This window comes from Silurus aristotelis, assembly GCF_946808225.1.
Source record: "Silurus aristotelis genome assembly, chromosome: 13".
NCBI lineage: Eukaryota > Metazoa > Chordata > Actinopteri > Siluriformes > Siluridae > Silurus > Silurus aristotelis.
The window spans coordinates 6,222,799-6,238,578 of NC_139586.1; the positions used below are offsets into that span (position 1 = coordinate 6,222,799).

The 15,780-nt window shown below is 40.1% G+C and overlaps 1 protein-coding gene and 2 long non-coding RNA genes across 3 annotated transcripts; all 3 read right to left on the minus strand.

The window, feature by feature from the left end:
- Positions 1 to 6,915: 6,915 nt before the first annotated feature.
- LOC310735470 lies at positions 6,916 to 7,615 on the minus strand. The gene is made up of 3 exons (XR_014536307.1): positions 7,520 to 7,615; positions 7,282 to 7,420; positions 6,916 to 7,108 (listed from the first exon to the last, which is right to left on the minus strand). It is a non-coding gene; the product is annotated as an uncharacterized lncRNA (long non-coding RNA).
- LOC310736177 (cytoskeleton-associated protein 5-A-like) lies at positions 7,616 to 8,672 on the minus strand (the record flags this gene model as incomplete). The annotated part of the gene is made up of 4 exons (XM_083559553.1): positions 8,541 to 8,672; positions 8,260 to 8,404; positions 7,775 to 7,858; positions 7,616 to 7,635 (listed from the first exon to the last, which is right to left on the minus strand). Coding segments are annotated over exons 1-4 (300 nt in total), but the record flags the coding sequence as incomplete, so codon positions are not given.
- Positions 8,673 to 12,963: 4,291 nt separating this feature from the next.
- LOC310735471 lies at positions 12,964 to 13,624 on the minus strand. The gene is made up of 3 exons (XR_014536308.1): positions 13,597 to 13,624; positions 13,314 to 13,440; positions 12,964 to 13,071 (listed from the first exon to the last, which is right to left on the minus strand). It is a non-coding gene; the product is annotated as an uncharacterized lncRNA (long non-coding RNA).
- Positions 13,625 to 15,780: the final 2,156 nt, after the last annotated feature.

The window sequence follows — 15,780 nt, forward strand, 5'->3', positions numbered from 1 at the left end:
CGGCAACGGCGAATGGCACGGTGGATTGTGTTCACGGACAATGTTTTCTGGAAGTATTCCTGAGCCCATGTTGTGATCTACATTACAGTAGCATTCCTGTATGTGATGCAGTGCCGTCTAAGGGCCCGAAGATCACAGGCATCCAGTATGGTTTACCGGCCTTGACTCTTACACACATAGATTGTTCCATATTCTCTAAATCTTTGGATGATATTATGCACTGTAGATGATGACAACTGTAAACTTTTTGCAATTTTTCTCTGAGAAACTCCTTTGCCGCAGCATTTGGGGGAATTGGTGATCCTCTGCCCATCTTGACTTCTGAGAGACACTGCCACTCTGAGAGGCTCTTTTTATACCCAATCACGTTGCCAAATTGACCTAATAAGTTCCAAATTGGTCATCCACCTGTTCCATAAATGTACAATTAACTTTTCCAGCCTCTTATTGCTACCTGTCCCAACTTTTTTGGAATGTGTAGCTCTCATAAAAAACTAAAAATGAGCCAATATTTGGCATGATATTTCAAAATGTTTCACTTTTAACATTTGATATGTTAGCTATATTCTATTGTGAATAAAATATAAGTTTATGAGATTTGTAAATTATTGCCTTCCTTTTTTATTTACAATTTTTACAGTGTCCCAACTTTTTTGGAATCGGGTTTGTAGTTTTATTCTTTGCTAGAGACTCAAAGCACTTTTGTAAGTCGCTCTGGACAAGTGCAACTGCTAAATGCAAATGTAAATGTAAATGGATTTTTAGGGGACAGTAAATCTGTACTGCTATACAAGCTGCAATTTTTATTTCTATAGTATTGCCCCTTGAGAAGATATACTAAATATACTAGGGTGTACTCACTATTGTGCATTTGTATTTGATAATAAGGGTTTGCTTACAAACACAAAATTTCCCCTAATTATTAATAGAGGTCGATGACCTGACAGTTGCACGAAATCATCCCATTCAGCAAAAATAAGGATATACTTTTCTCTTGCCATGGTTTTGGAAGCATTCACATAAAACGCTAGTGAATTTCCTTATGGGGTTTCTTGTTGTGTCATTTCCTGTTTATTTCTTCCTGTCTCGAGAGAAGATTGATTGCAATTTCAATTAAAAAACACTCCTTTTAAAGCTTAGTAGATAACTAAAAATAGATCATGCTTATTGTCCCATATTCAATGTGTGTGTGTAGTCTCAGTGATGAATCGAAAGATGCTGTGGTCAGGTATTTTAACGCTCTGTGGCTGCATTATCTATCACATCTGCAACAACCAAAATAAATAGGCAGCATCAAGGAAAATACCGGAACCTGCCTTTGAAGCAACAAACCTAAAGGTTTTAAATGCATCAGTTGCCTTTGTACTTTTGCGAAACTGACATGACGTTATTTAGAAAATCCTGTATGCCCACAGTACGCCGATGACTTGTTAATTTCGGTTCTATTCATTTTTAATGTAGGTCGTTGAAAGAGGAGATGCTTTCAGATTTTGTGAAGAAAGAAAAAGTCAAGTGAGAGAAAAGAGGGGCTAGAATGAAAAAAGAGGAAACGGTGCTGAAGTATTCATGCTTTTTAAATGAATCTGTCAATCTGTTTGCATAAAGAGGTGACAAGGACAAGGACGCACAGTGTCGGCGCGGCAGAGCACTACGCCTACACAGATATCTGGTGCTTCGCCAATTAAAATGCACAGTCCTTATAACACTCAGCTGCACATTATGTGTTCAGCCAGAACATTAAAACCACTCACAGGTAAATAAAACCAGTAAAGAAGGTGGCCTGGTATGGTATATAAACATCAAGGTGCATCCCTTCATGAGAAGCTGTGGTGCAGTTATGCAGTGGTCTCTCACACATTGAAAATCGTCAAGAAATGAACTAAGGAAAAGGACAAAGTGTTCAAGGTGTTAGGATTTTAATTAGTCATAAAACAACATGATAGTGGAAGTGCTTTTGAAGGTCAAAGTGGATTTAGTCCATGTGGCTACAACATATATAGACATAAACATGAAAACTGTCCAGCTTTACCATTTTTTTTTAACTATCCATGGTGTGAGAATGGTACTAAACTCATAATTTTTTTGTTTTTATTAATGCATCGTTTTTTAAAAAGTGTGAATCGAATACAAGTTGGCATTTGTATCTTGATGCATCATTCTTTAACATATTTGCATAAAATTTTAAATAAAATAAAAAAACAATTTATTTACAATTTATTTACTTTTATTATATAGAACGTGACCAATAATTTGTGATCAATATTTTATATGTAGGTTGATTTCTCCTCACTTAACTGTTTCTCAAACATGGCAGAGGTAGAGCTGCGTCTTTCTGTAGACAAAACAGGAAAAGAAAGGGCTGTGTGTTACATGTCAGAAGACTCTTAAATAAATGTGTAATTTGCTGTATGCCTTAAACAAAGACTGTACTATATTGAAGAGCATGACATATTTCTTCCATTGCACCGTATTGCATTAAATCGCATTACATCATCGCTGCATATGTATCTTTAATCTATCGTATCTATGATCTAAAACCAAAGATCATAAAATTTATTTAAAATTCAACCTCCCTTCTTTCATGTCAAAACACACAGCTCTTCTCAATCATTTAAAGGTATGTAGCTGCTTGATGTGATTTATTCATCTTATTTATTTTCATTTCATAGTACTGTAGCCATGACTGTATAAGATATCAAAGAAGCTCATCCCCCTGTTTTCCACATTGTGTACTGATGATGAGGTCAAAGCTCCACAGATGCATCTTTTTTTTTTTTTTATTATAAATGCATTGAAAATGTGAAAACCTTTTTGTGGATGCTCAGATGTGCCCTTGATATGTATAAGTCTTAAATAAAATTAAATTAATTTAGATTTTTAGGTTGCATGTGCACCATCACAATGTCTAGTCATTTTCTTCAAACCATTATATTGTATCTTAGTATTGTAACTAATTCTGCTAGTTTTTCTGCAAGCTTGCTAAAATATCAGTTGACTGAAGTTAAACTTACCATTTTTTGCCAAATCGGGGTTATTCTAGCTGTACAAAAAAGTAGGAGTGTGTTGTTTAGAGCTTTAGTAGTAGTGCTGAGTGCTGAGAACACAATGGGACTAAGAGGGAAGAAAATGGCAGACGTCGTGCTGAAGAAAACTTGTCACAACTCCAACCTGGCATTTTTTTTTAATTGTAGGTTTGGCAGATTCCGGTCGTTGAGGTTTAACACTTTTATGCATTTTATTGTCCACATGGTGACATTTTCATAACGTAGTGGGTTGACAGGTGTGTATATAATCACGCCGGAAACACATTTATTACAGTAAATGTGATTTGATCCCTTAGAAAGAAGGGGCGAGTGGTGGAGGAAACGCAAACAAACTGATAACCTCAATCCAGTAACGAGGACATGAGTGTCCAACTAAACACGAGCGGGTAAGCTTTTGGAAATCTTTGATGATTAAAGCTTTTAGATATGAAGTCCAACCGCGAACAAAGAAAAAGTAATTGCACTCAATGGCGTTTATTTTGAATTCTCATTTAGCTTCAGGGCTAATCCAATTAATTCTGTTACACACACGCACAAAGTTCTCTAATAAGGTTAATAACAATAGCTGCCAGCAGTGATTAGGAAGCTGAGAACTTAATGACCAAGGCATACAGAAGTCCACTGGTGTTATTAGAGCATGATACGGGCATCTGGATGCAAATATAACACCATGATGTGGCCTCATTTCCTGTTTGTGATAAAAGCACGGTTGAATGACATGGGTATTGTTAGCAGAGATGCAGCACCAGATAACCGAGTCCATGAAAATGTCAAACAGCACACAACTGCACTAAAACCTTAGGTGGATGATGTGTAAACCCCCGCTCTCACTAACTTTGTTATATTGAATTAAACTTTCTTTTGGCTTCTCCCATTAGGGGTCGCCACAGCGGATCATCATGATCCGCATGTTCGATTTGGGACATGTTTTTATGCTGGATGCCCTTCCTAACGCAACCCTCCCCATTTATCCGGGCTTGGGACTGGCACTAAGAATGCACTGGCTTGTGCAACCCTAATGGCTGGGGTTGGTTTCCTGACCGGGCCGCAGCGGTGAGAGCGCCGCATCCTAACCACTAGACCACCGTCTGCTTTGTTATATTGAATTGTTATACCATTTTTTAAATGAGGAAAAGCCATAAACAAGATAACGTAATCTAATCTGATCTAACTCTAACCTAGCATTGTTTTAGCAAGCAGTCATTTTGACACTACAAGTCATTTTGTTTTGTATCTGAATCTAGCCGTAAGTCGCCGCTTGGTTTAGAGCACATAATGTCATGGTATTTAAACAAAATTTGTTTGTGTAAGTGGCTCGTTCCCCCTTTCAGAGCTCATACAGCTGATAAAACATCTCCTTTAACTTCACTTTTACCCTAACAGGTCTGAGTGGCTACTGGATCTGTTCTACTCTAGTGACCTTTAAACATTCATACATCATTTTGGAATAAAACAGCAGAGCAGAAACAACAGAAGCAGGCAATAACGAGCAGCCTTGTATACTTTTGGACAGCACACACACACACACACACACACACACACACACACTTTCTGAATTTCTTTTTGTCCAGTCACTTTTATTGTAATACATATCTACAGTGTGTATGAGAGCGAATGCTGAAACATACTACAAGCAAGTAAAGGATGCAGATTTGGCCAAAAAAACTATTTCATATTTTTTTGAGGAGAAGGCTCCCTCTGCTGGTGAACAAACAGCATTACCTGAGGCATAACTAAAAACAAACAACAACAAAAATCATTATATTCCCAATTCTGTTTAAATAAATTAAGAAAAACAATCTGAACATGTGTAGAGGAGGGACATGGGGTATATCGGTAGGAGAATGAAAGAGAAAGGCCAAAGAGGAGGTTTATGGATGTGGTGAGGGAAGACATGCAGGTAGTTGGTTTAAAAAAGGCCGATGTAGAGAAGAGAGTAGTATGGAGACAGATGATCCGCTGTGGCAAACCCTAATAGGAGCAGCCGAAAGAAGAGGACGACATCAACACACAAAAAGTCTTTCTAAGTTTATGTACATGTTGCAGATATACTCTATTTGAATTCTAAGGATGGATGATTACATGAATGTTGCACAGATTTCACAGTACAGACACTAAGTTATTAGGCACAAATGTGTAAAAGTGAATATTTTGACACTTTCCAGATCCCCATTAGTCAAGCTGTAATGCCTATTTTTGGTGTTTTTGTTCATCATGGGGATTGTTTATTCACACATTATTGGGCATGAGGTCATAAATTTCCTTTAACTACATATACGAGGTAGTATCAAAAAGTTAAGTTTACAAGAAAGTACCTTGTGTTTACACACAATCAACTTCCAAATAGTTCCCTTGCACAGTAATACTGTGCTCCCAAGGTTCCTGCCACTTCTGCAATGTGTCCTGGAAATCTTCTCTCCAAAATGTTTCAGGCACCTTCTGCTATTCATGCTGTATCTCCACAGTGGTATCAAAACAGCGACCTTTGAACAGGAGCTTTATCTTTAAGAAGGCGGTGAAGTCCGAAGGAGAAAGAAATCTGGCGGGTAGGGTGGGTCGGTAGGTGAGATCATGTGGATTGTTTTTTTTTATATTTTTATGCACAAGTTGCGGAATGGTTTCGGGGACTTGGTCTTCCTGTGCCCAGTTGCATGCAGAATTTCATGATGAAATAGCAGACGTGGTCAGAATAGCACCACTAGTCTCGAAACTTTGATATCAGATCGTATTTAAAGGCAATTTGGGAACATACGAGTCATTAAGGGAGAGACTGAACAGATAATGGAAAAGCTGACCCCACACCCACATCAATTAGCACAAAACCCGAGTCACTGGACTTTACTCTTATTCATTAGCACTACACAGCATTATATAGCTGCAGGCTAGAAATTCAGCAGGGGACGTGAAAGACACAGAGGAAGAAATGAGAGGCAAGTGACATTTAATGAGTAGAGAATGCACACCACAGAGCGCGTTTGCAAAGATCACTGGGTGCAACGCTAATAATCCGAGCGAGAAATGCCAACAAGGGCAACTTTGAGCTAACTGATAGACTGGTCAGCGTATGGTGCAAGTCAAGCTGAGGAAAAAAGCAAACATGGCTGCATAATGGCAATTTGAGTTTCGCCATGTGACTAGAATACAAACTGGTTCTTTTGCAATTTAATTGGAAATCGTTCTAGTTTTGGTGTTTGGCTTGGGAAAGAGAGGAGGGGGAAAAAAATCCAGAAATAAAATAATTTATTTGAAGTATGAAAAAAAAAAAAAATAGGAATAAAAGTCACAGTAAAAACACTGACATGAAAGCAGTTAGTAAAAAATTTTGAGACAAACAAGTTCAAATCTGTACATGTAAACAAGAGTAAATACAGAGACATGTCAAAGACATTTTGCTGCAGAAGCGGTAACACAGGGAATGCTGTGAAGCGTGCGAGCATCAACATAAATTAACTTTCACTTTCTCTAGTCTTGCTCGGAAATCGTTAATATCCCCGGGAGGACTTCGAGGCCTGACCTTTTTTACTGCCTTGCTGTTCCCGAGACTTGCACAGTTTAGAAAGCTTGTCCATGGAGGTGCTCACTACAGGGAGGCTGGACTTGTCCTCGTTCACCTAAAAGAAGGGACACTGATGGAATTAGCAGTTAAAACAGGTGGGGTAAAAACAATTGGAAGTTTTGCCCTTTCCCTTGGGGGGGGGCCTTTAAGAATGATGTTCTTAATTACTCCAAGAAACACTTTCAGGTGGAATTAACTTTAAAACAGCCAGTGGACAAACTACAGTTTTGTCTATGATATAAATGGTACAGCTAAAAGAATGCTAAATATCAGAAAGATTATATATATATATACACACAAGTGTTCTACCTTTAGGGTGAAGTAAGGGATGAACAGAGTGGCCTCATGCTCAGTGAGATGGTAGTCCTGGTTACTGAGACTGACAAAGCTTGAGATACTCCAAAGCTTTTATTAGCACACTGGTGTTCGTATCAAAGAAGCGCAACGTGAACCACTTCAGGATCAGATCCAAACAGCTTACTGTGGCCTCAGTCTGTGCCTCCAGTTGCTAATAGAAAAAGAAATAATATTGTTATATATATAATATATTGTATTAGCAGCTACAGTTCATATAAAATGCACCCAAGAGCTCAGAACAGTGCAACTGCTGTTTATAAGGTTAATAATCAGCATTGCGACAACTAGGGTAACGTGAAAGAGTTGAACAGGTCTAGGACTCACCTCCATCATGGTGCTGATTGCCCTGATGTGCTTCTGGAAATCCGTGTGAAAAATATCCTCCATCAGCCATTTAGCCACACATGCAGCCATCTGATTCTTTAGCAGGTCAACAAACTCCTCTCGTGGTGTTAAAGTTCCACTTCAACACCTACAAACACCAGCAGGGAAGTTGCAATACACATAAGCATGATAAATAAGTGCACAAAACACTGGTTAAGAGTCTAAGTAGAGATCCGACATAAAACATGCCTTTAAACTTTTCTCTTCTTTAATCCGCTGCTCTTTCCTGTTTGGAACAACAACGAAGATGGGACCGTTCCACTCTTCCTCAACTGGGTGGTTTCTTCACAAGTGCTTAAAAACAAAAACGATTTAAGAAAAGCAGCAAGAAAGGAAGAAAACCTTCAAGCAATTTTATGCACAGTTTAAAATAAATAAATACATTTTATCTAACCGTTTTTAAAATTTGACTATAATAAGACACACACACTGACCTTAGTTTTGGGTGCAGCTGCTTGTTTGGGCTTTTTTAATTCTGCTGGTGGGGTTTCACTCAGAGGAACAGCTTTGTCTGAAACTATGAACACAAACAAATGCATTGGAATCACTGAGATGTCAGTCACCCAAAAAAAAAAAAAAAAAAGTGTGAGTGTGTCTCAAGTAGCCAAGTTCTATGATTCATGAGCTATATATAGGATTTCAAGAGGGGGGGAATGTTGCATTCTGCAATACAGTAATATAATGCAAATTCCTCTTGCCACACTACGCTCACTGTTGCATCTAAACCACTTTCTACATGGCATATCCAAATTTATGTACATGTTTCGAAAGTTATGAAACTGGCTTATGGGTTCTGCTAAGAAATAAATTGGGTTTTTTATGAAGGATTTTCAGAGTCACAAATCCAGCCTGGGTTTAATCTCTAGTTTCTCTGCGATGCTCATTGAGCAGTTTAACATAGATGCGGTAACCACTAACCAGGAGGCGCTACAGGGGGCTTCACGATGCTTGTGGAAGCAGGTGCTGCTTTACTCTGAGCTGCCTTGGTCGGAGCGGCAGGTTTGGCAGGCATGGCAGATCTAGACTTTTCCAACAAGCCAACCAGCTGATCTTTCGATGTTGGCTAAGGAAGAGACAGAAAACTCCTCATTGCAGACAAAAGATGCATTTGGGATAAACTTCTGATATACATGAAGAGAAACCATTTGCATTAAATTTGTATTGCTAATGAATTAAGGCACGTTAAAATCCACAAGTACCTTCAGTTTAGCAGCAGCTTTGTTCATCTTGTCATAACCCAGGTGCATCATGAACACTGGAAGCGCTTCTTGGGCTTTTTTCCTTACGTCTGCGATACGATCCTCCAAGCAGGAGTAGAGATGAGGAACGCACAGAGCGTGGGCAATTTTTCAGTCAGCCAACCCAACAGCTGGACAAAAACAGGAAACGCAGCCAAATAGTAAATACAAGAGTCACTCACACGGACAACTAAGTAAAAGCTGTGGGGAGGGGAGGGTTGCGTAGGAAGGGCATCCAGTGTAAAACATGTGCCAAATCAAATATGCGGATCACAAATAAGAATTTCATACCGGATCGGTCGAGGCCCGGGTTAACAACGACCGCCACAGGTATCGTTAGCCGACAGGGTACCGGGCTAACGATAATTGGGCTACTGTTGGCCGAAGGAGGAGAAGGAGAGGAGAAGGATGTCTACATAGACGGCAGGGAAAGGAGCAGTGCAGGAGAGTGGAGGTTCGGATTGGTACTTTAAATGTTGGTACTATGACGGGTAAAGGGAGAGAGGTAGCTGATTTGATGGAGAGGAGAAAGGTAGAGATGCTGTGTGTTCAGGAGACCAAGTGGAAAGGGAGTAAGGCCAGGAACATTGGCGGTGGATTTAAACTGTTTTATCATGGTGTGGATGAAAAGAGAAATGGTGTAGGGGTGATTCTGAAGGAAGAGTACAGTAAGAGTGTAGTGGAGGTGAAGAGAGTTTCTGATAGGGTGATGATCGTGAAGATGGAAGTTGAAGGGATGATGATAAATGTCATCAGTGCCTATGCTCCACAAGTTGACTGTAAGATGGAGGAGAAGGAAAGATTCTGGAGTGAATTAGATGAAGTGGTAGATGGTGTACCTAGGAAAGAACAGTTGGTGATTGGGGCAGACTTTAATGGACATGTAGGTGAAGGGAACAGAGGTGATGAGGAGGTGATGGGTAGGTATGGTTTTAAATAGCGAAATGTGGAAAGGCAGATGGTGGTAGATTTTGCTAAAAGGATGGAAATGGCAGTGGTGAACACTTATTTTAAGAAGAAGGAGGATCATAGGGTGACGTATAAGAGTGGAGGAAGGTGCACACAGGTGGACTATGTGCTATGCAGGAGATGCAACCTAAAGGAGATTGGAGACTGTAAGGTGTTGGCGGGGGACAGTGTAGCTAGACAGCATCGGATGGTGGTCTGTAGGATGGTTTTGGAGGTGAAGAAGAAGAGGAGGAGAGTGAGGACTGAAAGAAGAATAAGATGGTGGAAACTGAAGGAGGAGGACTGTAGTGTGAGGTTCAGGGAAGAGGTCAGACAGAGGCTTAGTGGTGTTAAGGAGGTGTTGGATGATTGGGCAACTACTGCAGGAGTGATGAGGGAGGCAGCTAGAAAAGTACTTGGTGTAACATCTGGAAATAGAAAGCAAGACAAGGAGGCATGGTGGTGGAATGAGGAAGTGCAGGAGAGCATAAGGAGAAAGAGGTTGGCAAAACAGAAGTGGGATAAACAGAGTGATGAGAAAAGTAGGCAGGAGTACAAGAAGATGCGGCAGCAGGTTAAGAGGGATGTGGCGAAAGCCAAGGAAAAAGCATATGAGGAGCTGTATGAGAGGTTGAACACTAAGGAAGGAAAAAAAAGATTTGTACCGATTGGCCAGGCAGAGGGACCGAGCTGGGAAGGATGTACTGCAAGTTAGAGCAATAAAGGATGAAGGGGGAAATGTGTTGACTAGTGAGGATTGTGTGTTGAGAAGGTGGAGGGAGTATTTTGAGCAGCTGATGAATGAGGAAAATCAGAGAGAAAGAAGGTTGGATGATGTGGAGTTGGTGAAGCAGGAAGTGGATAGGATTAGTAAGGAGGAAGTGAGAGCAGCGATTAAGAGGATGAAGAGTGGAAAGTCGGTTGGACCAGATGACATACCGGTAGAAGCGTGGAGATGTTTAGGAGAGATGGCAGTGGAGTTTTTGACCAGATTGTTTAACAGGATTTTGGAAGGTGAAAAGATGCCTGAGGAATGGAAAAGGAGTGTGCTGGTACCGATCTTTAAGCATTAAGGAGATGTGCAGTCTTGCAGTAACTACAGGGGAATTAAGTTGATCAGTCACACCATGAAGTTATGGGAAAGAGTAGTGGCTGAGAGAAGAGGTGACCATCTGTGAGCAACAATATGGTTTCATGCAGAGTAAGAGCACCACAGATGCCTTATTTGCTTTGAAAATGTTGATGGAGAAGTATAGAGAAGGACAGAAGGAATTGCATTGTGTATTTGTGGATTTAGAGAAGGCGTACGACAGGGTGCCAAGAGAGGAGTTGTGGTATTGTATGAGGAAGTCAGGTGTGTCTGAGAAGTATGTGAGGGTGGTGCAGGACATGTATGAGGACAGTGTGACAGCAGTGAAGTGTGCAGTAGGATCGACAGACTGGTTCAGGGTGAAGGTTGGACTGCATCAAGGATCGGCCCTGATCCCTTTCCTGTTTGCAGTGGTGATGGACAGGTTGACGGACGAGGTCAGACAGGAGTCTTCCTGGACTATGATGTTTGCGGATGATATTGTGATTTGTTGTGAGAGTAGGGAGCAGGTTAAGAAGAGCCTGGAGAGGTGGAGATATGTGCTGAATGAGAATGGGAGAATGGGAATGAAACTCAGTAGGAGTAAGACAGAATACATGTGTGTGAATGAGAGGGAGGGCAGTGGAGTTGTGCGGTTGCAGGGAGAAGAGCTGGAGAAGGTGGAGGAATACAGGTACCTGGGGTCAACAGTGCAAAGTAATGGAGAGTGTGTTAGAGAAGTGAAGAAAAGAGTGCAGGCAGGGTGGAGTGGGTGGGGAAGAGTGACAGGAGTGATTTGTGATAGTAGGGTATCTGCAAAAATGAAAGGGAAAGTTTATAGGTCTGTGGTGAGACCTGCGATGTTGTATCGATTAGAGACACTGGCATTGAGTAAAAGACAGGAGGTGGAGCTGGAGGTAGCAGAGCTGAAGATGTTAAGGTTTTCGTTGGGAGTGACGAGGATGGATAAGATTAGAAATGAGTTTATTAGAGGGACAGCACATGTAGGATGTTTTGGTGACAAGGTGAGGGAGGTGAGATTGAGATGGTTTGGACATGTGCAGAGGAGGGACATGAATTATATTGGTAGAAGAATGCTGAGGATGGAGCCACCAGGTAGGAGGAAAAGAGGAAGGCCAAGGAGGAGGTTCATGGATGTGGTGAGGGAAGACATGCAGGTAGTTGGTGTGGAAGAGGAAGATGTAGAGGACAGGGTGGTATGGAGACAGATGATCCGCTGTGGCAACCCCTAATGGGAGCAGCCGGAAGAAGAAGAAGACCTCCTTTAGCCTCTGCCCATCTTTACTTCTGAGAGACCTTGCCTCTCAAAGACATGCCTTTTATAGCTAATCATGTTACAGACCTGATGCTAATTAACTTCAGATGTTACTAGATGTTCTTCCAGCTGAATATTCTTGACATTTCTGGCTTTTTCAGCCCTTTGTTGCAGCAGTGTCTTTTTTGAGACCTGTAGCAGGCTTCAAATTTGAAATGAACCAATTTTGTGCATACAAGTGTAAATTTTCAGTTTAAACATATGTTCTCCATGTTCTATTGTGAATAAAATATTGAATATATATAAAAAAAAGTCCCAACATTTCTGGAATTAAGGTTGTAAATAATCAATCAACAAAAAAAAAAACCTTTCATTACTAAAGATTCAGGAACAGAATATGGATGTAGGAACACGTGTACCAAAATACAGGTGCTATTGGATTTAAAGACAATGCTGCTAATGGTTTTAAATATGGCTGTCAATCAATGAAAATGTTTAATTGCGATTAGTCGCATGATTGACATGAGTTAACTATTAATCGCACAGTCTGTTTTAAGTGTACCTTAAATTAATAATTAAAGTTTTAATACTCTAAAAAGCGCAAGGACAAATATGGATGCTTCATGCAAATGTATGTTTATTATTAGTGAAACCCTACTGAACATAGAGCATGAAGACAAAATGTTCTTGTAAATATTCAAGTAATTGTGTTTTAAATGACAAATCACCAGGACACCAAACAGAACTTTTGCTACGTTTCCACGCGAATGTGTGCTTTATGGTGGTTTTCTTTTGGTCTGGGGAATAGAGATGCACGTCTCTGATCCATTACCACAGTAGATGGAAGCAACTCTCTACTTAAGAATGCAAACCGTCAATAAAGGAGCGCACCTCCCCCCCCTTTTTTTAAATCTGAATAAAGAATAGTCGTTGTGAAAAAATGCGTGTTGCACTGAAGGTTTTAATTTCAAATCATAAAAATACTTTTATAATTAAATGGTCAAGCAGAAATTAGTGCGGCATTAATAAAATTAGTTCCATAAAAATAGTTACGTTAATGCATTTTTAAATTTTTAAAACAAGAAATCCACATCAGCACCTTCATCATTTTCCTCCTCTTTATCACAATCCTCTTCTCCTTCTACCCCATTCGCTTTCGACAGCCCTCTTATAGGAGGAGGTGGAGTCTGGCCCTTCATCTGAACACAAGTTTTTTTATTGTTTTATATATATATATATATATATATATATATATATATATATATATATATATATATATATATATATATATATATAACACCTTAATTTTAATTTTCCAGGAAACTGTTAATGTGAACCTTATTAATGAGTTGGATTCAAATGCATTAATACTATATTAAAATGGTACTACTGCAAAACTCAAATTTGGTGAATAAATAAAGTTAAAAAGAACCTCAAAGACCTTATTAAATTCTGCGTCTATTTGTGAAAAGCAGTGCAGCCTTCTCGTCCTCAAAAAACACGCGGAGAGGAGCGCCCACGTACAGGTACATCACTGCCAGGAGCAAAATGGCCGCAGTTCTAACAGCCTAATACACACAGAACATGTATAAACATAGCATTTACTTATACATACACTAATACACACGAAAAATTTTAATAATTAAAACCACACATTTGACTACATATGGATATAAAAGAATTTTTAAAATACTAGAAATAAAAATAATTCTGTTCATACTCACTGGATTGGAAGCAGCCAAAGCAGTCTTTAAATTATTAAAAATGCCTTTACATTTATCCTGGAAAAAAAAAAAAAAAAAACTGTTATCGATATTTACATGTCCAGATGCTGGATTTGACCTACCCTGCGAATCCGAACTCCTAAATAGCACCACAGAGCCAGTTCAGAGCTTCATTATGGTTTTTAGGGTTCTTCTAAGCAAAGGCCGTGGACACGACCTAAAGTTTTAAAACCAAAAAAGCAAAAAGGAACAAATTTGACCCAAATGCCGATTTAGCAAATTTTACACATGCTGTGTTTTCCACTCACCTGTTCCACAGTCCACGGAAGTGTGCAGGCTTCGGCAATAGCGGTTAGAGCCTCTCGGGCCCTCGCAATACACTTCACGTCCCCAGTTTTATCCACCACAGCTTCCAGCACAGCCAGGGCTGATGTTCTTTTTAAGAAACCTGACCTTGACTCATGTCAGTTGTCCAACTACAGACCAATTACAAATCTCCCCTTTATATACAAATTTTAGAAAAGGTTGTAGCACAGCAGTTATGCTCACACCTACTTATGAATACCATTTTTGAAATGTATCAGTCAGGATTTCGGCCTAATCATAGCACAGAGACGGCGCTAGTTAAGGTGGTAAATGACCTGTTATTGGCCTCTGATCAGGGTTTTGTCTCCTTACTTGTTTTGCTCGACCTTAGTGCAGCTTTTGACACCATTGATCACACTATACTACTTGCTAGACTTAGGAACGTTGTTGGAATAAAGGGAACAGCTCTCTTTTGGCTCAGGTCTTATTTGACTGATCACTATCAGTTTGTTAATGTAAATGGTGAGTTCTCCACACTCTATGAGGTAAAGTTTGGTGTTCCTCAAGGATCTGTCTTAGGCCCACTGCTTTTCTCTTTATATATGCTGCCTCTTGGTGAAATCATTCATAAACATGGGATTCGCTTCCATTGCTATGCTGATGAAACACAGCTGTATATTTCAGCAAAGCCAGATGAGCGAGATCAGCTTAACAATGTTGAGGAGTGTGTAAAGGACATTAGACAGTGGATGCTTAATAACTTTCTTCTGCTCAACTCAGATAAGACGGAAATACTTTTACTAGGACCACATGCAGCTAGAAGTAAACTTTCCGATTACGTAGCATCTCTGGATGGTGTTTCGTTTTCAGCATGTACGGCTGTCAAAGACCTTGGTGTGATTATTGACCCGAGTCTTTCCTTTGAGTCTCACGTGAATAATATTACCAGGATCGCCTTCTTTCACCTTAGAAAAATTGCTAAAATTAGAAATATGATGTCGTTACAGGATGCAGAAAAACTAGTTCATGCTTTTGTTACTTCTAGATTAAACTACTGTAACGCTTTACTGTCCGGGTGTGCGAGTAAGTGCATAAAAAAGCTTCAGTTAGTTCAGAATGCAGCAGCAAGAGTCCTCACTAGATCTAGAAAATATGACCACATCACCCCTGTTTTAATCAATCTACACTGGCTCCCAATCAAATCTCGCATTGATTATAAAATACTACTACTGACGTATAAAGCACTTAACGGTCTCGCACCGCAGTATCTGAGTGAACTTCTGTACCAGTGTGATTCCTCCACGCCTACTTAGATCAAAAGGTGCTGGCTATCTGTTGGTTCCTCAAATAATGAAGACTACAGCAGGGGGCAGATCTTTCTCTTATAAAGCCCCACAGTTATGGAACAGCCTTCCAACCAGTGTTCGGGACTCGGACACAGTCTCAGTGTTCAAGTCGAGGTTAAAAACGTATTTATTTAGTCAAGCCTTTTATCAGTAGATTTTTCTTAGGTAAAGGCTCAGATCTGGAGGGAGCATGGATATAGAGTGTTTGGTGAACTGGTATATTTGTATGCTGTCGTCCCCTCACATTCACACGTTCACTCGGGTTTGTTGACGGTGGTGTGGTGGGTCGTCTCTTATCCCAGAGATCCCTCATGTCTGTGTTACCTTCTGGTTCTCCCTTTTAGTTATGCTGCCATAGCGAGTCTTGCCGGAGTCCAAACTGCACAGTGACATTAACTTTCATACACCAATAGTGACACTTAATAATCCATATCCTTCTCTTCCTGTCACCCTCTTCTCTCTCTCTCTCTCTCTCTCTCTCTCTCTCTCTCTCTCTCGAGTTAAACATGCTCCTGAGGCTCCAGTGACCACT